Genomic DNA, 22,366 nt, shown 5'->3' on the forward strand with positions numbered 1-22,366 from the left:
GCAGCTCTACAAGGAAGGAGTCCCAAAGGCATGGAGCTACCACAGAAAAGGTCCTGTCTCTCAAAGGTCTAGGAGCTGGACACACAACAAAGCTGTCAGACTGAGATCCCAGTGCATGGGCATCATAGTATGAGTGCCAAGTGGCTACGTGGCTCATCTAATAGCTCAGGCCTGATTAGGGCTTTGAAAATTAACACCAGCACTTTAAATTGGGCCTGAGAATACACTGGAGGCCAAGGCAGCTGATAGAATGCAGATACTATTTTTATTTATGCAGTTGCATGCATTAAAGTTTGTACCGACTCTGGATCCTCGGAGGTGAAGGGCAGGCCAAAAGTGGTCTGCATAAACAAATGAATAAAATAAACAAGAACAAATAAGAGGTATTCAACCTTATCTCCCTGATACACTAGCTTTCTAGAGGCAGGTTTGATTAAAATAAATAGTTTGCAATATAATCGCCACCCACAATTTGCAGTGGTAAAATCCAATAGGCTACCACCCGCTCTGCTTCTCCTCCAATGGCCCCTGTCCTTTTCGGAATTCGATGCCACGTGACCAGAGCCTTCTTTTTTTCCCCGACGTGGGAGGAGCTTGAGAGCATTCATTCACGCGGCTGGCTGAGGGGGAGGAGCTTCCCTGCCTTTGCTTCACTGCGGCGCGCTTCTTCTTATGAATGAAAGCGGTTTGCCCGCTCGTCTGGAGCGGAGAAAGGAGCCCCGGACAGGTAAGGGGATTTATGAAGTGGGAGGCGGGACACGGGACACGGCGAGCGACGGGCGTTTCTCCCCCGGCTTCCCCTCCTAGCAAACTCAAGCGAGTGTATGTTTTGATGGGATGGCTGCGGGTGGGCTCAGAAGACTATTTAATTCGGAGGGGACCCTCTGCTCTCCTTCCTCTTTAGCCGCACCGTAACCACGTTTTTACTCCGAAGCAAGCCCTGTTGGCGGATCGATTTCACCGCTGCGCGCGTGTCTCAGCCGCCAAGCGTCGAATTGCTCCGTCCCCTTATTGTAAAGGGAGCGTGTGGAATTGACCAGTGGCTCCGTATCTCCGTAGAAAGACGCGGCAGGGGTGGAAGTGCCGTCTGGAATTGGAACCGTACTAGAGTCGTAGAGTTAGGAGGGACCACAAGCGTCATCTAGTCCATCCCCTGCAATGCAGGAATCTTTTTGCCAACGCGGGGCTCGAACCCACGATTGTGAGATTAAAGAGTCCGGTTTGCCTGGAAGCGGGAGTGCAGCTGTGACTGGGAGAATCAATACTCAGCTGGGAACGTGTAAATGGAGGAGGGGAGGGGGTTCTTTTTTCTCTCTGCCTCCCTCCCCGCTCTGGTATCGCCGCCGGGTTTGCTTTGCAGCCACAGACTTTTGCTGATGACCCGCTGTGGCTGCTGATCACCAATTTCTCTAGTCGAGGCAGCTGGTAGAAAGGATATTTATTTAGCTATAGAACCTTTCGCAGACTGCTTTTCAGTCTCTAAAAAGAGAGTGAAACATGATCAAATTAAAGACAAATTGGAAGAACGGCAGCTTTTTTACTAAAATGGGAAGGGGAACAAAAGATAAGAGTTTTTTAAAAAATGCTTTTTAAAAACACAAGCAAATAAAAAGGTCTCCATCAGGCGCCAGAAAGACATCAGAGTTGGCACAAGGTGAGCTTTCTTAGGGAGAAAATCACTGATACCATCTACCTGTGAAGGAAGGAAGGGAAACCTGGACATGGAGTTTGGAAGAAGATCTTAATACATGGGCAGGTTTGTGCAGATAACTGGGTCTTCTAGTCATTTAGGTTACAGAATGGAAGCCAATGCAGTTGCTTTAAGATTAGTGAGGAATAGTGTGTACACACACACACACACACACACACACACACACACACTGCACCAATTGAAGTTTCAAGGGCAGCCCCATGTATCTTGTATTATAGTAGTGCAGATAGGAAGTTATCAGAGCATGGCTAGCTGCCACCTGGCTAGCTCTGTCCAGGACCAGCCATAGCTGGTGGAAAATGCGTTGTGTCCCAGGTGTAATTTGAGCACCCAACAATATGGCTGGATCAAATAGCTCCCCTCAAAATAAAAGCTAGATTACATAGGCAGGGTGCAATCTGGCCCACTAGCAGTATCTCTGTCTTGTCTGGACTCTGCTTTAGTTTGTTGTTCCTCATCCAGTTTACTGCTAATTCCAGAATTGGCTGCAAAACATATTGTTGGATCTTTGTGGGTGTTATTTCACTCTTGGGATTTTTGTAGTACAGAAAGTCACCACTGGGACTGGTTTTAGCATTTTCTTTGCTGATTGAACTGTTGAAGGTAAGGTGTTCCTTGAAACAAATGTCAAGAATATGAAATGTTAAAGCAGAAACAACTGGAAAATAACCAGAGTCTCTGTAGAAGAGGTGCTGTATTTTTATGAAGTGGCCTGATCCATGTCTTGTTCTGCTTGATTCAGTTATTTCTGAGATTTCTATCTTGCTTCAAACCTCATATGATATTGTGCCTTATGTGTACACCAGTGCTTTTTCAGTGGCATTTTCCTTTTGCAGCTCTTTCTTGAGAGAGCAGCTCCTGCTCCCCCATTTATGTTCTGTCAGACAGAAAAAGTTGTACAAGCAAAATGGCATTTAAAAAGGAGCTGAAAGCACAAAGTGTTGGGGGCTGTTTTCTTTCTTTCTTTTTTAAAATGCTCTGGATTTTTTCCTTTGATTTTTCCTGTGGATTGATGCTGCTGATTTATGGAAAGTTTCACACAGTATATTTAAAGCACAAGCAACACACATTTATAGCCATGACTTTCCCCAAAGAATTTTAGAAACTGCAGTTTGTTGAAGGTACTGGGAAATAATAGCTCTAAGAATGGGGAAATCACAGCTCTCAGGATTCTTTGGGGAAAGTTAAGTGCTTTAAATCAGTGTTCAAAATGCCCCGGATGTTAGGACCTGTGCAAAGAGCAAAACATGCCTATCATGACTCAGTAAAGATTTCTGGGCACCAGGTTGGCAACCACAGTTAGTCCATAGTTAATACCATTTCCACTGTGTGTGTTTCTCCTTCTTCCATACTGGGACATGTGAATTGATGTTAGAGCAAGCTATGGTCAAGCAATGTAGTTGAGATTGTAGAATCGTAGTGTTGGACGGGAACCCCAGGGTCATCCAGTCCAATCCCCTGGTGAATAGACATTCTGTTGTGGCGACCGTAACCCAGGTTTAAGGTGCCATTTGTTGCCTGGCTATCTAACACTGCTTTAAATGTACGATATGGACCTGCCCTGTATCTGTGAGAAGCTACAAATGTTCTGTTAAGCTGATGGCTAGCAATTGTGTTCCAAAGGGAGATAGAGAGATGGAAATCATCTTGTATTTGCTCTTCTCTATCTGTTCTATCTGTCCATTATATTCTCTCTGGGGATGTGGGGTATGGGCAGTACTCTTCACACCAACCCAGATGTTTCATCTCCTTCTCTTCTTGTAGCCCATCCCCATGACCACATTTCAGAATTAAGAGTTATATGTGAACTATTTTGTGTGAACCTGTTAGAAAAAAAGTGAAGCTTGTTGGAGGCTCTGCCAATCATATGTAGAAACTGTGTTACAGTGAGGAACAGTACAATGCATTACGAATGTGGGCGAGGACAAATGATCAATTACTGTCATGCTTTCATGAAGAACTTAAACAATTTTTCATCAGTGAGTGAATAATAGCTTTGAGTTGTCTACTCTGGTAGAACCACAGTGAGATTTATTCCCCCACCCCCATTGTTGAACTGCTTCAACAGACATTAGAATGGAAACATAATTGAAATGGTTCTGAAAACATGCTGAAGCTGGATTGGGAAGGACAGAAACAATGTATGATGTGCAGTTCCACCTAAATATCTGTGGTTGCGGTACAACTGTGGACCTTGGCAGCTGAACAATAGAACCGCAGAATTGTGGAGTTGTAAGGGACCACAAGGACCATCTAGTCCAGGGGTCTGCAAACTTTTTCAGCAGGGGGTTGGTCCACTATCCCTCAGACCTTGTGGGGGGCGGACTATATTTTGGGGGAAAAAATGAACAAATTCCTATGCCCCACAAATAACCCAGAGATGCACTTTAAATAAAAGGATACATTCTACTCACGTAAAAACACGCTGATTCCCGGACCGTCCACAGCCGGATTTAGAAGGCGATTGGGCTGGATCTGGCCCCCGGGCCTTAGTTTGCCTACCCATAATCTAGACCTACCCCTGCAATGCAGGAATCTCAATCATACATGGCAGGTGGCCGTCCATCTGTAACAGCCCCCAAAGTTGGGCCTGCTACCTTTACCAGCCTGGAGCTGTCACAGTTAATTATTTTCCCTGTCGGTTTCAGTTGTGGGGGAAGGAAATTAAAAGGCAAAGATCTGCTAGGTGAGAAGAATGGAAAGCAGTGCCCTACTCCCATCCTGGCCAGCGTGAGCTGGCAAGGGTTTGGAAGTGACAGATGATCTGCCCATCATTCCTACTCCCCCATCCTACAGAGGATTGCTCTCCCCATCATTAGGTGGCAGAGACGACAAGACTCTTCCATACAGATCCCTGCATTCCTATTTAGACTATATAGTTCCAGGCTTTGTTAAATTGTAAAGGCATTTTAGTGTGGGGCATTCTAGTCTGAAAAATGGGAGACAAATAACTGGGTCCCTTCCAACTCCATACTTCTATGAATAACTTGGGTAGAACTTTGTTCAGGAGTTGTTATCAAATGATATTTGGTAATGTAAGCAAACTCTGTGGTCTTCTTTTTAAAGACAGTCTCATGCTGTGCGGTTTAGGGCCTCTTTGGGTAACCATCCAAAAATGATGTGATTGGAGGCAACTAGAAAATAAAATGTTATATTTGGGGTTGTTTTTTCCTCCTTAATTTCCATCTCCACTTCCACTTCCATCTCCTAAAGAATATCTGGACATTATGAGAATACTGTAGATCAGGCATCCCCAACCTTCGGCCCTCCAGAAGTTTTGGCCTACAATTCCTATGATCCCTAGCTAATAGGACCAGTGGTCAGGGATTATGGGAATTGTAGTCAACAACATCTGGAGGGCTGAAGGTTGGGGATGCCTGCTGTAAATTAACTGAACTGTACTGTGGAACAAAAATAGCTGATTGTGAAGACGCTTCCACGAGCACACTTCCAAAAGCTAAATATGCCCGTCTTCTTTGCTGTTTGTTTTTCAACCAGTTTTGTGGGGAAATCGTGGCTAAAATATGAATCAATAAGTACTGGACAGCAAATGGTCTTGAGAATGTGGCTGGGATCACAGTAGGGTTACTCTGATATGTCATTGATGGTGGTGAGTAGAAGTGAATTGGCGGAATTTATTCTGAAGTTAATCCAGATCCCAGAATGAAACACTCACAGAGAGGGAAGGGAGGGAGGGAGAATATGCCTAGAGCAAGTTGTTATGGCAGGATTCATTGTGAGGGTGATAATTGTTGTCTGAATTTAAAATTGGTTTGCAGAGAAAAAAGACAGATCAAGTCTGTGAGAACAGTATGTTCCTTGATAGACGCGAATTTGGCTGAACTGAGTCAGTGCTGCAGGAGATGGAAAGCTTTTGGGAAAGCTTGCAAGAGAAGTATTTGTTGCAGTTCCCTGTTTTTCTGGCTGTTGGGATTAAAGCAATTCTGTATTGCAGAAGAGAACACCATACCAGGCTGATTGATGCTTCCAGTCTCCCCTGGTCAAATTCTGACACTTTACTATTTAAAAGAAAGCCTCTCTCCAGACTTCTGATCCTGTCAGCCAGAGGAATAGACATAGGTGATAGCAGGATCAAATATGGTTGCACTAGTGATGAATGGCAGACAGTTACCGCTGGTTCCTGCAACTTTCTGTGATAATTTCACTGAACATTTACTAGAGTTGACCGTGTTCCTATCCCTTTCTTCAACCCATGCGTTCAGGGTTGGCAGTCAAAGGTTTATATTAATGCATTCTCCCTACAGCTCTGAGAGGTAGGCTGTCGAGACTCACACTGTCATCTTTGTAGTTGTTTGAACCCAGGTCTTCCTAGTCTCAATTCAGCACTCAGTTTATTTTCTTGAGACTTTCAGTATGGGGGGGGGGGCAAGGGCTAAATAAGTACTAGACAAAGGAAATTAAGAGAGTGAGGAGGAAAAAGGGGGTTGAAGCTTTAGGGTTTCTCAAGAGTCTGTTGGAATACGAGGACAGAAGCAAAAAGACTAGAAGACTACATATTGCAGACTTACCATCTATTCTATTGGTAGATCACTGGACGTCCTACTTCCTAAAAAACTTTGACCTGAACCCCCCTAACGCCAGTTTTAAAAGAATGCAGTCTTTTGGGAGTTGGCCACCCCTGATCTGTTCAAACTACAACCTTTGGTATCACTCATTCCTGCAACACTTTCCAAATATAAGGTAAATGGTAAAGAACCCCTGGATGGTTAAGTCCCGTCAAAGGTGACTCTGGGGTTGCGGCGCTCATCTCACTTTCAGGCCAAAACTTTATTGGTTACAGAAATGTGAGCGGTATTGGCTTAGGCATTGGCAAAGGACTATATCGGACTCCTGCCCCCTTTGCAGGAAGTCAGTAAGGGTGAACCACCCAGAGAGGAAGCCACATTGGCGGACCCACCTGTAGCTCTCATCGGTGTCCTCAGAGGCCTGGCCTGGCCCTAGCCCCTCAAGCGGACTTCGGACAGGATCAGGCCCTGGATTCCTTTAACGGAATACCCTTGGTCAATGGAGGGGCCGGCGATGGCTGACCTTCCCCCCCCCCACAAATCAGTGAGCCAATGCCTAACTGCCAAACCTTACAAAGTTGTGACGATTGCTAAGAGGAGGGCGAAAACCAAGTGGCCAGTGCCAATCTGCCAAATGGAAAAATTCCTACCTGGCCCCCGTCCCAAGACAGGTGACCAACCGAAGTCCAAAGCAAGGCCAGAGGACATGTAAAATAAAGGGTGGGTGTGCGGGTGTTTTGCACTGCAAAGCAGGTGCCTGCCACACATCACGCTGCCACTTTTATTATCCCCCCACGATCACTCCACACAAAAGTGATTGGCCAAGAGGCCGGGGTGATCGTGGTGCCACCCTGGCATGACGGCATTACTCCGCCCACGCTAGGGGAGGAGGAACCGGCCTGGGGGCTTGCCCGCAACCAGGACCATCCTTAAAGATGATCCCACTTACCTTCCTGCCACAGTGGTACCTATTTATCTACTTGCACTGGCGTGCTTTTGAACTGCTAGGTTGGCAGGAGCTGGGACAGAGCAACAGGAGCTCACCCTGTCGCGGGGATTCAAACCGTCGACCTTCCGATCAGCAAGTCCAAGAAGCTCAGTGGTTTAGACCACAGTGCCATGCACGTGCCTCTTTCCAAATATATGGTACTGCTGACAGCCATAGGCAAAGATGATTTATTGATAGTTCCTAGCTTTCAGATCATATTATGTCCCCAAGCATGAATAACTTGACTGAGTCATCTCCAGTGAGATTTTTAGTAAAGACAAGTAGATTTGAAGGCTTACCTGCAAGATCTGTTGTTAATTTATCTCTGCCATACATAGCTTTGGAACGCGCTTAGAAACCCTATTATCCCACCTGTATTTGCCAAATAGGTTGGACAGAGGGAGACATTTGCCTGAATTTTTGTGCTGCTCAGTGGGAGAAACAAAGATGGCGATAGCAAAGCAAAACGTGTGCCGAAGCCTCAAAGAAGATGAGCAGTCATCTTTATGTCAGATCTCAATCTTACGCTTCTATAATGAAGTTTGCTGGGGAAGGTGGTGTTGTGGGCAGGGGTCAGTGAAAGGGTCAGTGAAAAGGTGGACTTGTAAGAGCTGCAGTAATTGGGCTAATGTAATATTTCATCCAATACAAACTTGTTCCACCGTAACTTGAATGGATGGAATTAAACTGTCTACCATCTGGGAAACTGAAATGAAGTCTAACCAAAAATTCCAGAAGGAATGGGAAATTTACAGAGATTATTTAAAAAACAACAACAGTGCCCCCAAGTCAAAACCTGGATTTGCTTTGATTAATTTTCGCAAAACACAACATTGATTACAAGTCTAGTATGTGGAAAACAGTAGAAATGAAGAAAGGATAAAAGGAACTGTTTAAAAAATAGGCAAAATAGACCCGCGTTGAGGAGGACAGAAGCCTATTAGAAAAGAAAAGGAATTGGGACATAAGTCCGTCTGGAAGAACTTATGGATTTATGGTTGTATGTATGCTTTTTGTAAGTTTTTTCCTTTCCCCCCCCTTTCCCTTTTTGTTTGTTGTCATTGTACTATTTTGATTATTTTTTTGTCTGTGTTTATTCATCAAGCAAGAAAACAAATAAAAAGCAAATTTAAAAAAAAAGAAACTGAAAGAAAAAATAGCTGCGGGTCTAGGCTGAAGCTTAAAAGCAAGCTGGATTTATTAAATTGCTTTGAGTTTCTCTAACATTGAGGAAGGGGCCGACTTAGTTACAATTTAGTTTCCGCACCCGCTAATGATGTGGAAAATATGATTGGGACATTGCTAAAATGCTTCTCCTCCAGTGTTAAACAAAACAAAAACAGCATTTCTTTCTCTTTAACAGAAGTCATTTTCTTCCACATGGCATTGGCCAAGGCTAATAGTGGAGCAGCCATTTAGTAACTGCGCAGTACTGTTTATGGAGGAAATAAACGTGGTTGTTTTTGTTTCTGGGATAAAGTACACCTTCAGTTGCTTCTCTGTTACGGCCTCAGACAGCAGGGGTTACTTCAACACTTGCTCTCTCTTGTCCTTCAACTTAGAGCATGGCAAAATGGCTTTCCAGTTTGTGAAACTGGATATCTCAAGAGATGAGAGGGTGGGTAAGATTTTGGGAAGTAGATCCAAGAGAAACATAGCTTCCTCCTCCCTCCCCCCCTTCAGCTAGACTTTTAATAAGAATATAAAGTGTCCAAAATGATTAGGATGATGATTTGTTAAATTTATATAGTGCCTTTCATCAAGAGGCCACAGGGTGGTTTACACAAAACAGAATAATGCAATAATAGTAACAGGAAAATACAATACTCCCCACACATCTACAACCCACCTACTGGAAATCTAGCCTAGTGTTGCCACCCAGTGCTGAGAGCCACTTCCTGTCTTTCTAGCAAGAAATTATCCACCTGTTTTGCACAATCACGCTTAAACCTTGAGCTCTACCCCCGTAACAGGTTTGCATAGCTGTTTGTGCTAAAAATCAACACTGGAGTAGCAAAGCTTCTCCAGCCCTTTGTGACTGGGTACCAAGAGGATCACGAATCTTTGTATAAAATCTTTTTGTAAGATAAAAAAGATATGTAAGCTGTACAGCTGGAGCCTTGGTTGTAATTTGACGTAGCTCTTTTGGAAGGTCATTTTTATTTTCTTTCTCCTTCTAACCCTCTTTTGTGTTGTTACAGTAATTGCTACAGTCAAGCAACCCAATTATTTCCCTTTGTATTTTCCTAGCCATACTGTACTGTATTCTTCGGAGGAGAAGCGAATGCCAGGCACTCTCTGTATCATGGGTAGGGCCAGATATGGCCCGTGGACGGTCCAGGAATCAGTGTGTTTTTACATGAGTAGAATGTGTCCTTTTATTTCAAATGCATCTCTGGGTTATTTGTGGGGCATAGGAATTCGTTTTTTTTCTTCTTTCCAAAATATAGTCCAGCCCCCCACAAGGTCTGAGGGACAGTGGACTGGACCCACCCCCTGCTGTAAAAGTTTGCTGACCCCTGCTCTACATATCTGTGTTACCTTTGGAAAACACCAGGGTTTAATAAACTGTGTGAATTTTAATGCAGTTGCAGACAGAGAGTTGTTATAATGTACAGAGAAGTGGATAATTTGTTCATCCGTCGGGGGAGTGTGTGTATTTGAATATCTTATTTGAACTTAATAAGCCACATAAATTTTAAATGATAAATTTAAGCAGGCCACCTGTGTAAGACCTTGCACTGCTGTTCTGGAGAAGTGGGGTAGTAACTTCCAATGTTCACAGTTTTGAGGTGGGAATTTCTTGAACAAGGCACTGTTTGTTAAAGGCAACTTGATTGTGTGTTGCTTCCAGTGCTGTCTGCGTGAATGCAGTGGAGTTCTGCATGGACAATAGGACTCACCTCCCTCTCCTCCCTCTGCAGTCCTCTGTGTGTTCTCAAAATCTGGAGGGGGGGGGACCTTCTGGTTCTGGAGCAGATATTTATGGGGCTGGGGGTGCAAAAAGTTGCAGGGAGAAGAGTAGAATGTGAAGTTCCATGGTGTGAGTGGTCATTCACTTGTGCAACTTTGAATTCAGCCTTGTATTTCTGTGGGAAGAAGTCATGGGCAACACCAAAATGCCTGCATGTGGCACATCCCTGACATGTCACACTATTTAGGAGAACAAGACAGATAGAAGTGAACAGAGCATTTGTGTTGAATTGTGAAAGCATCAGAAAACCTTGGTTTAGTCTAAATAGGAGAAACCGGAAACAATGTATTTAGGTGTACTTTTTAATCCTGAAACAGGTGCCTTTTGGTTATTGTAAACCTCTGTTTGTTTTGAAATTTCTTAAGAAGCGAAGATTTTCGTTTCACAATAGGAGGGAGCTGTTATCACTCATGTGGTTCATTCAGGTGGGGCCAGGGAGATGATGGCAGTGTATTTCTAATGAAGCAATTCCTGCCCTTGATAGACAAGAAGAGCCCTACTGAATCAGACAAAAGGCCTATCTAGTCCAGCATTCTGTTTTCCTCTATTGGATAAATAGTAAATTATATCTCTGTGCATCATGATGATGATGATAATAATAAAAATAATAAATATATTATTTATACCCCGCCCAGCTGACTAGGTTTCCCCAGCCACTCTGGGCAGCTCCCAACAGAATATTAAAAACACGATAAAACATCAAACATTAAAAACTCCCCTAAACAGGGCTGCCTTTAGATGTCTTCTAAAAGTCAGATAGTTATTTATTTCCTTGACATCTGATAGGGTGTTCCACAGGGTGGGCACCACCACTGAGAAGGCCCTTTGCCTGGTAAAGCCCTTCACACTGGTCACTGAAGGTAGAAAGGACTACTTCATCTTATACTGCATTCCTTTCTTAGTTGTGCTAATATTAGACATTGACTCTTTCGGTTGTTTTTTTACCATTGTATTGTTCCATGTTTCTAAAGTGTCAAGACTCTAATAATAAAGTATACACACTATACTTAAATATTTCTATGTGAGCTTGCTTTTAAAAGACAAGTGTTGCCTTGCAATGGATAGATGGGTCTACAGAGACACTCCTTTTCCTTTATTCTCCTTCCATAATACATTCCCTCTTCCATTTCTCTTTCTGCCACTATCATTTTCTTCTTCTCCTCTGGCATATTTCTGCTTTCATGCCAGGCTCCTCTTCTTCTGCCTTAGGTGTTATTGGCCATTTATAATAAGATAGAATGCTTCACATAGCCTTGACAGAGTCATGTCAATCCTTACTCATCATCAAACCTTTTATTGGCATCACATACAAACATCCAAAACAAATCAATACAAAATAACCACTTCCCCAGTGGCACAAAACATTTGATAAAAGAAAGGAGGCAGAGATCCAGTAATTAATCTGGCGGGTCTGCGACTCACTAAGCTGACCACCACCAGGGCCCTGACGTGGCTCAACGGGCTAACCGATTGGGAAGGCTCTGGGAATCCTCACTGATGCTTGGCTCCTGGGCCAAAGGGAATCTGTTTGACTGGTCCTTGTACACTGTTTCCCCCATGCAACAAAAGAAAGTAGGGCACAGGGACTGAGGACCACCACTGTTCCCAGGAGAACACAAGAAGGACCCTGCAGGATGAGGCCAAAGTCCCATCGAGTCCTGTGTGGCTGATCAGATGCCCACAGGAAGCCTGCAAGCCAGGACCTGAGCACAACACCACTCTTGAAACTTGTGATAACCTGCAACTGGTACTCAGATGCATACCAACAGGGGAGGCAGTATGAACCTTGGACCAGCACCTCCTTGCTCTATGGGAAGCAGTGAGAATGAGAATGGAAAGAGGGGAGAGGGAGGAGGAGGGAATCAATAGGGGGCCATCTCTTCTGTAACTAATTTTAGTTCTGTGCTAAGATCCTTAAACGCTATCTAAGCTTTATTTTCTGCTTTACAGCCGCAACCGTTGTTAATGAGCATTTATCAAAGCTACTTTGCTTTCTGGGTTGCTGCATTAGCTGTCTTGGAGCTCATTAATGTAGATGAGTAATCTCCATGGTTCTTCCTAAATTTCCTTACTTTGCTTTTTGGTGATGCCTCATTTTATCAGCTGCAGGAACCCATGGAAGATGGCTTCACGGGCATAAAATCTCTCAGATTGACTTGTTTCCTTGTGGAGTGTTGCGCTAAGCTTTTAAGTCCTGGAACTCTGTATGCACATGGTGCATTTGTATGTGTATGTGTGTATATTCCACCCCCTCTCTCATTGCCATGACAGGAGGCATCATCTTGATGGTTTCAGGGTGTGTGTATACACCCACAAGTGTGTGCATGCAGGAGCAAGGCACTTTGTGGGTGCCATTAAATGTAGCAGAATAGAATGGGGAGAGACATGATCCATTGAGCACAACCCACCAGGAAGTTCTCTGTGCAGTGCTCCTTGTAATGGGCAGGAGCAGCAGAAGAGCTCAGTTTACACTGAGCTAAGGCCATAAACTCATTAAGCAGTCCTGTTTATTTCAATCTGGCTTGAGCAGGGGCACTTTCCACTGGAACGTTCCACTGCCACACTGCTTGGTGAGGAGACTGCCATTTTAGATGTGCCACCTCAAGCGCCATTATGTCTCTGGCCCATCCTGTGTGGGCTGGTGGTGGTGGTGGTAGAAAAGCATCTTGGAATATACTCTGAAGTTCAGGAGCCAGTGCTGAACGTGTGCTTCCACAGGTATGAGCTGTGCCATCTGACAGCCTGTTGTTGTTTATAAATGGTTGCTGATGTATATAAGATTTTGCTGTAAATCTGCAAAGGATTTTGCCACAATGTGGCAGGTTTGTCATTCGGGGCTTTCATGTTATAGATTTAGTACAGTATTATTATTATTTTTAAAAGAGAGAAATTTGTCTTCTAATTTGTAGAAGCCATCAGAGGACTCCTTGGATGACCTATGAGGTGCACTTTGTTGCAGATTTATTTGAGGTATAAGGAGTAAGGGAACACGTAAAACAATTTGCTGAATCATCAATTTCTACTAGAAACCTGTTGTTATGATCACTTCACCCACCACCATTATTTGCAAATGCAATTTTCCAACAGCTTTCCTGGCCTGTCAGTTCTCTGACTAAACATTTGCCTGGAGCTCTCAAATTTAAATTGATGTCATGCAGAGACTCACTATGGTGAGAATTGAAGATGCTGGTGGTGGTTTAATGATACCTTTTGCTTGAGGCAGGTAGAGAATGTGGATTCTGCCTTTTGATTATTATTTTTTTTAAAGATACAGTTTGATGCTCTGTCTATTGCCTTCCAAAATCCCCCTGGCAAAAGACAAAATTATGTACCTCTACACTGAGTAACTGAAGGGAGAAAACAGTGTCCGCTAACCCAGAAATAGTACCTTGGGTTAAGAACTTTGCTTCAGGATGAGAACAGAAATCGCGCGGCGGGAGGCCCCATTAGCTAAAGTAGTACCTCAGCTTAAGAACAGTTTCAGGTTAAGAACGGACCTCCAGAACGAATTAAGTTCTTAACTCGAGGTACCACTGTACAATGACGCCTCTTTCCCCTGCCTGCAATATAGAACACTTTAGGGAAATTTTTCCTTAGGATTGTAAGTACAATTTCCATAAAAGTCTCTTCAAGTGGATCTTTTGCTTTTTCTTGTTAAATGATAAATATCTCATAAGCACAGATAGAGATGGGAAGACCTGGGGAAAAAACTGGAAAATTTTTCCTGGGTCCCCCCCCCCCCCGGCCTTCCCATCTCTAAGCACAGAATAGCCATCATTGGTGGCCCATCTTTTTTTTTTAAAAAAAAATCATCCAAAGATTGGGCAGTCCTCCCACACTTGTTGCAAAGGGATCCAGGCATTTAAAGTCTCTCTGGCTGGTGTACCCATTTCTTATGTTTATGTTCGTGCTAATAAAAGCATCAGCTGCTGATTTCTGAATATCAGATCGTTGTTAAGGAGCCAGAAAAGGTGAGGGATTCACTCCCTTTTCCTGGTCAGGTCATATCATGATTATGTATTATGTGTTTTGATATCGTGATTTTATTTTGTGAACCGCCCTGAGACTTGCGGGTATAGCGTGGTATACAAATTTAAGAAAGAAATAAAGTGCTGATCTAGCCCTTAGGGGATCAAATGACTGTATCGATGCCATTGCCAGATCATGGATCTGTTTCTTTGTTAAAAGTTTCTTAAGGATGTTAAAAGCTTCATAAGGATGTTCAGTGGTACCTCGGGTTTCATACGCTTCAGGTTACAGACTCCGCTAACCCAGAAATAGTACCTTGGGTTAAGAACTTTGCTTCAGGATGAGAACAGAAATTGTGCCCTGGCGGCGCAGCGGCAGCAGGTGGCCCCATTAGCTAAAGTGGGGCTTCAGGTTAAGAACAGTTTCAGGTTAAGCACGGACCTCCGGAGTGAATTAAGTACTTAACCTGAGGTACCACTGTACACTTCACCGCTGTGACTGCAAAGTATCAGGGCTGATGTATCAGGGGTGGCGTGGAGGGACTGGAGCAACATTTGACCTCAAGCTCAAAGGGGTGTCAAATTCAGACACTTGTTATGAGGGGGGCATTTGAAGTGGTTGTGTGAGCCAGGAACTTGGCTCTTCCTCCTGCTGTTGTGGAGGGGAAGCAGCCTCCATCCCATGGCAACAGCAGGAGGAGGCAAAGGAAGCTATGGAAGCTGAGCTGCCACACGATGCCTGGACGTTGCATGTGACGCCATCTCGCCAGGCCCTGTGCCCAATGTCACGACATTGCAATGTCATGCTGGTGTGCACGACGTAAGCCCCCACAATATCTTTCCGGAGTTGGAGCACCTGTTAGCTAGTCGTTCATCTCTTATTAAAGAATACTATGTTAGCACTTCAGTTGGTTTCTGAAAGCTGACAAGCTTAAATAAGAGCAGGGAGCACGAGAGGAAAGTGGTGGGGCAGGGAGGAGGAGACAAATGTTCAAATGTGAATGATTAAAAAAAATTATCTCCCTCCCCCTTGCCCCAGTTTCCCTGCGTCACTCAGGTGTACAGGACAGAATGTTGGGTTTGATCCCATGAAGTGCATTGATTGGGTATGCTAGCCATCCTATGTTTTGTCTGCTTTGTGAAGTTGGCATGATAAATGTGGTAAATGCTAAAAATGGGTGTATGTTGACTAATGCTTTCAGTGCAGTGAATAAATGTTTGTATCCACCCACTGAGCAGACAACTGGAAAACGACATCATGCCTCAGAGTTGTTTGTTATGAGACATGAGGTGATGATTAGATGCTGAGAGTCAGTTGGACAGTGGCTATACTTAAAAATGAAAGTATAGGCAAGAAACTGAATGTGAAGCACACGCTTTTGTCTGGAGTACGGAAAGAAATGAATGGCTATCACATTTTCTTTTTTTCAATGCTAGTAGTTAGTTTTAGAATTAACAGATTACCTCCTGAGGCTGACTAGAGTGTACACTTTTTTCAAAACTGTGCAGAATTTATTACGAACTGCCTATCAAAATTAAGAGCCCAGCTATTTTTAAAACACTAAGCCTGCAGAGGGTTTTCAAAAATCCCTCTGTGACAGGTACGCTTGGATAGCGAGAGAATACCAAATAGCCTGTACTGCACCGAACAGTCTTAATATATGTGCACACATTTTTCAGAGTTCTCTTTCCTCTAAAGTGGAAACGGTTGTGAGGCTTCAACTTATTAATGTCCTTTAAACTACACTGAAGGCGCCTGATTGTGGCATTGTGCTACACATATAAGCATACATTTGTAAACTATGCAAATGTAAAATGAGGGCTTGTAATAATTGCAAGCTGTCTCTTAATGGATGATAACACAGCATTATGTTCCTTTTATGTGTCTACAGCTGGTCCACAGCACCTCACTTTTAGCATAAAATCTATGAGCCCCAGAGAGTCCAGGTGGCGTAAAGGTTAGAGTTTTGGACTAGGGCCTGGGAAGGCAGAGTTCTAATTCCCACTTAGCCATGAAGCTCACTGGGTGACCTTGTGTCTGTCTCTCAGTGTCCCCTACATCACAGGAATGTTGTCAGGGAGAGAACCCTTGTATGCCAGCTTGAGCTCCATGGAGGAAAGACTATATATAGCCTAACATCAGTCCTGGAATCACCTTGTGTTCAGCCGCTTCAATGCTGATTTTAGCCATCCATCAACGGACTGCAAAAGGTGGAGGTGAAGGCTGGCATTTGTAAGAGAAGAGAACTGCTGCTGATTGGAATGAGGAGTCATGGGTAGAAAGCTGAGAGGTTTGGGGTGAGAGCTTGGTTCAGATGTGTTTTTTCTGCTAAAGCTTGTTGTCTTTCCATTTCTGTATTGATGCAGGTTGGAGATGGCTGGACCCAGATTTATTTCCAACAGAACATCCCACCACTCTTTGCTATCGAATTCTGATTATACTTGGGAATATGAATATTATGAATATGGGCCAGTTTCCTTTGAAGGCCTCAAGGCTCATAAGTGTAAGTCTTAATATGGAAACTCTATGTTTTGGTTGTTTCAATTACTAAAACTCTTCATTCTCAACTTGAATGTCAAGAAAATGCATTTTTGAAATTGCGCGCGCGCGCGCACACACACGCACACACACACACACACACACACACACACACACACTCTCTTAGTCAATTTGATAGCACCGTTGACTTACCCCTTGTAATTTTCTTAAATATTTGTGCCCGTAGTTTGAGAACATGGGCTTTACAGATAGGGAAGGGGGCAACCCTGACTTCTGAGCCAGGAATTTCTTTTCTTTTATGAGCACCAGTCATTTCAGGATCACTCCATGCATCAGGGGTAGATGGCGAGCTTCTTTTTAGATTGTCTCTGCTCATCCTATGTTTCATGGCCTTGGTAACAATCACATAGCCTCAATTTGTTCCTGTGATCTGAGCTGTTCTTTGCCAAGACTGTTGTGATGAGCACTACATAGTCCTTTATGAAAGGAGGTTTATCTTTCCAAATGGAATTTGCCAGAGTTGTATGCAGAACGTCAAATGTGAGCAGAGCATAAAGAAGCTGCAATCAGCCTTAATTATAAGCTGCTTTACTCTGCCACGCGGTAATCGTTCCTTTTATTGTTTGAAAATTATATAGCTAAGAAAAAAATAGCTTTTAGTATCTTACTTTTGTGTTCTTGCTGTCATTTGAGTTCGCCTTCTTTGCTGGTTTTAAATTCAACCCCCTGGACTATTGGGAAGGAAATGCCACAATGTGTGTGTTTGTGTGTATGCGCACAGACCTAGCTGGTTGTTTCCCATGCTATACATGTGCTAGAGGAATCTTTGCAAAGCAGCAGCAGTGGAGAAAGCCATTCAGGCGCTTGGGGCAGCACGTGTGCCCTATGCCCAGGGGCGGGCCCTGCATCCATGGATGGGGCCAGCCACCTGCGGGGCGGGGCCATCCGGGGCAGGACGCTCCACGGGGCCTCCGAGGAGTCTGCCTGTATCCTCCCACTCAGCTGCCCTACTCAGCGCAGAGCCTGTGGGCACTCAAGCCACCGCATCACTCCCAGGAGAGACGTGTGGCTTGGGCGCGCTGCAGGCCTCACGGTGAGTGCTGCCTGGCATTTTGTCACCTCTCTCAGTTGTGACACCCGGGGCGGCCCACCCCCACCGCACCCCCTTTCCTCTGCTCTTACAAAGCAGCACAAAGTTTTTCTTTGCCTGATTTCACTGACAGTGTATATTAACAATACAAGACTCTGGCTTCAATCCAGAGTTCATTACATGACTGGCAGTCCAAGTTCTAACATCACTGATCACCTGCCAGAAGTTAGTTAGAGAGAAAGGGAGGGAGGGGCATTTCGGCACCCCAGCCTGCTCACAAGTGACCCACACTGTGTACAGTTGACACAGACAGTGATATATGTGGATTGTACATATAGCTGGGGGTAGTAGCACACACAAATACATTTCTGTGCAGAGATGAACCTCACCAAATCAGGGCTTGACAAAATGTACACGAAGCATAATCAGCCAAGGAGTGGGCAAGGACTGGTTCATTTTTCATTTTTGTATTAATGGAAATCTGTTGCACCCACGCCAGCCGATTAATCTCCCCCCTCCTCTGCTTCTCTTACAGATTCGATTGTGATTGGGTTTTGGGTTGGCCTTGTTGTCTTCGTCATTTTTATGTTCTTTGTACTGACCTTGTTGACCAAGGCGGGAGCACCACACCAAGAGTAAGTACCACCAAACAGACATCTAAGGCCCAGGACCCAGGTGGCAGCAGCACCTCTGTTGCCATAGCTCTTTGGAATTCACTCATAAATAGAGTAGACCCAACACAGCTTATGTTTTAGGCACTGTACAATTCTATGTAACTTGTCCGTTCTGAAAAGACGATGTCCCCTTGATCTGGTCAATGAAAGAATGCCAGTTTCTTCAATGAAGAAAAGGACACAAGATGCTGGTTTACAGCAGGTAATCAGCCCAGGCTTGGAAGCTAGGGGAAAGATGGAAAGGGCAGAGTCCCCATCAGCCTTCTTTCTCCCACACCCCCAAACCAGGATGTCTGGAAATAAATCAGATAGCCTAATTAATATTCGAGATGAGGGATAGAGAACTGGCCCTCTGGATGGAGCTGGACTCCAATTCCCATCAGCCTCAGCTGGCATTGCCAATGGTTGGGAGTAATGGGAAGTCTAAACCATCGACATCTGGTGAGCCACAGGTTCCCCATCCCAGTTCATAATTGTTGGGAATACAGAATGTCCAACTGTAGGGTTTAGCTGGCTTGCAGGAAGCAGAGCCCATCTATCGCAAACCTTTTCTGGCCGATGGATTCCAACACAATTTTATCCATTCTCTGAGTGTAAGGGTGCTCCCCTGAAAAGAAGTTTAGTGATTTTATTTAAATCTGTATGGCTTAGGTTTTGTTTATAACTGGGTTTTTTAAATGAAAATTATAATTATGTGGAAAACATTCAAAATTCCCGGGGATTATTTTTTTTAACACAAAATTAGAACTGCATGTCAAGCTTTTCCTTTTAAGAAGAGTATCTGGAGAGGACAAGTATTTCCATTCAGTTGCTATGTTAAGTTTGTGTTTTCACAGGCGTTTGGCTTTATTGTTAATAAGAAATGTATGGTTTGTTGTGGGGCAGGGAGGACAGTCCTTCCAATGAACTCTACAAAATTTGCAGCACTTAGGGTTGGTTCAGATAGGCATGTAATCAGCTGATTATCGTAGGATAAGGGCAAGCCATTGACTCAAGGGATTCTGGAATGGGGAGGACATATTTTTTGCCATCCTGTCTCAGCCCAGTCTGTTTCCAGAGTTTTTTGGCACCTGATCTTTTATACTGTGTTCCTAAACGAAATTGTGCCCAATTTTTCACCCACCGCTCCTTTCTCCTTGCTTCCTAGCACTGCGGACTCTTCTGAGAAAAGGCTCTGCATGAACAACTTTGTGGCAGACTTTGGAAGGCCTCTCGATTCTGATAGGATGATTTCTCAGCAGGCTGCTGAGGAATCCAGGCTGCTTTTTCACTGCTACATCAATGAGTATGAGAACATGGACAGGGCAAAGCAATGCCAGAGAGTGCCAGTTATGGACAGTAACATCCATTTTCAGGAAGTAATTCAAAGCAGCGAGGGACTGGAGGAGGAGCTGAACAGCCATGCAAAATTCAACATCCCCAACTTTGTGAACACTGACCAGAATTCTTCCCTGGGTGAAGATGACCTGCTGATTTCAGAGCCACCTATCATTTTAGAGAGCAAACACTGAGTCCAGCCTCCCACCAGATTATTGACTGAAGAATATTGAGCAAGGTATTTCTTACATTAAAACAGAACACATTTTTCCTTTACTTTCTATCCTATCTTTCATTGGTGAGTATAGGACTACTGTTGAATACGCTCTGGTAACCAGCACGGGATAGTTCTATGTGGTCTTTTTAAGTGTTTGATGAAGCCAGAGCTTTTTACACTGCTTATCGTTTCCCCCCCATTTTATTTCTAGAAGTACAGCACAGCTGTTTAATAAGGAAGTTATCTGTGCTGGAATATGATGGGATGTGAGAGTTGTTGGATTGTGTACGTGTAAAGCCCCTGAGTGTGTTTGAAAGTCACAAAACTCTTAAGCCTTGCATTTAAGCAAGCTAAGAACACAACCCTCCAAAAACTCAGTTCAGAGGAAGTCAATTGTACCTAAGTGTTGAAATAAATGGGATTGCCAAAATTTATCTAAGTCCTGTTGAGATCAAAGGACTTAAGCACTAGTAGTGAATTATGCACTGAGGTCAATGGCTTTACAGTGAAACATAGTTCTACATCATTTAGAAGTAGTTGGACATTCTGTGGCGAAAGCCATATCCTGTGTTGCAGGAATGAGTGTATGTATGCTTTATAATCTTCGTAATGTGCAAGAACTATTCTTGTGTGTTCAATCATATGTATACCATATATACTTACTGGGACCAATTGTTTAGCATGCTTCTTGCATGTGTACAAAAAGCCCTGTAGGTATACATCATGCTCAGACAATTACCTTCTATTTCCTTATGTTCCCACAGTTGTGTTTTTCCTATAGAAAAAGTAAACGGAGATGCTCTTAATTGGTTTCAGTGTGAATAGCATGTTTTGTTTTGCTTTTCTTTATGCTTGATCCAGGAGTGTAACTTCTTGATATACATTATTTCTCCAGTACTATTGTTGGAAATAGACTGGGTTGTTGACTTTTATATTAAAAAATAAAGCCTGCCACCTTCTGTGAACTGCCATACCTTTATTGTGCCATGCAATATCTAGTCTTAAGTGAGCTTCTGAATTGCATTGCACATAGCACTATGGAAACAAACTTACAGACAGAGCCATGGATTGAAGCCAGTGTCAGTTTTCTGCTGCAGCAGTGTTTCCCCTTTTGCCTGTAGGCAGCTGGATGGGCCAATGATGGGATCCTTGTTGACGTCAACCAGCAGAAAGCCTCCAAATGGCCCCATTGCTGTCATTGGACCAAATTGATGTGCCTGCCCCACCTTCTGCCACTGCAGGGCTGCAGATGTGGCAGTAGCCCCACCTCTCTGGGATGTGGGGGAGGGGACTTTGGCTTGCTCATGAAGACTCTGATCTATTAAAGAAGATACCACACCTAGACGTTATGAAAAAGGAATGTGCCTCCATCAGAAGGAAGATGGCGACATCTAGCTGACAGCATCATAAGGACTCTAACCATTACGAGTCCTTACTGTTGACACCAAATGCCCTGACCACTTTGCAAATACCATCACATCGGCATACAGCGTGCCTGGGAAATGTTTCCAGCTGTGGAAATGTAAGTCCCTTTTTGCTTTATATTTTCTTTATTTTACAAGAGTTCTCTGATGGAATCTTGTTGACCATTCCTGTGGTTTTTTGTTTGTTTGTTACTGCCTTTTCTGAGGATTTATATAACATAACTGTTCCAGCAAAGCAAATTAACATAGTACCTCCTTAAATGCTCCTATTGGTTTGTTTAAATAATTTGAAATTCAAATTTGCCCATTTTTGTATTGAACATCCTTCACTCAATGAGCAGCTTTCTACATCTCAAAAGCTTGCTTCTAGTGTTAAGTCTGAATGAGTCCAAGGAGGATACATATATATCTGCTACTAAAGGAGTTGCATTAGGGAGTAGTAGTTGCATAAGGGAGCGGGTGGCGCTGTGGTCTAAACCACTGAGCCTCTTGGGCTTGCCACTCAGAAGGTCAGTGGTTCAAATCCCCACAATGGGGTGAGCTCCCGTTGTCCTGTCCCAGCTCCTGCCAATCTAGCAGTTCGAAAGCATGCCAGTGCAAGTAGATAAATAGGTACCGCTGTGGCGGGAAGGTAAACGGCGTTTCCGTGTGGTCTGGTTTCCATCACAGTGTTCCATTGTGCCAGAAGTGGTTTAGTCAGGCTGGCCACATGACCCGGAAAGCTGTCTGTGGACAAATGCCGGCTTCCTCGGCCTGAAAGCAAGATGAGTGCCACAACCCCATAGTCGCCTTTGACTGGACTTAACCGTTCAGGGGTCCTTTACCTTTTAACCTTTGTATTAAAAGAACAAGAAGCTGGAACGCAACACCATGTCTGTAATGGCAGGTTTATAGCCAGAAATGATGGTTTTGTATATTACTTTGCTAGGTGTTATTTCTTTTTTAAAAAATAGAAGGTGGGAGAACAGGTATCTAGA

At 43.9% G+C, this 22,366-nt stretch overlaps 1 protein-coding gene across 1 annotated transcript; it reads left to right on the forward strand.

Moving 5' to 3' along the window:
* The first annotated feature begins 601 nt into the window (after nucleotides 1-601).
* On the forward strand, nucleotides 602-20,544 carry MRAP2 (melanocortin 2 receptor accessory protein 2). The gene is given in 5 exon segments (XM_053381391.1): nucleotides 602-727; nucleotides 16,535-16,671; nucleotides 18,293-18,392; nucleotides 19,579-19,934; nucleotides 19,937-20,544. Coding segments are annotated over 4 exon segments (621 nt in total). The 5' UTR covers nucleotides 602-727; nucleotides 16,535-16,541; the 3' UTR covers nucleotides 19,972-20,544.
* Nucleotides 20,545-22,366: the final 1,822 nt, after the last annotated feature.

Source organism: Podarcis raffonei, chromosome 3 (genome assembly GCF_027172205.1).
Source record: "Podarcis raffonei isolate rPodRaf1 chromosome 3, rPodRaf1.pri, whole genome shotgun sequence".
Classification (NCBI taxonomy): domain Eukaryota; kingdom Metazoa; phylum Chordata; class Lepidosauria; order Squamata; family Lacertidae; genus Podarcis; species Podarcis raffonei.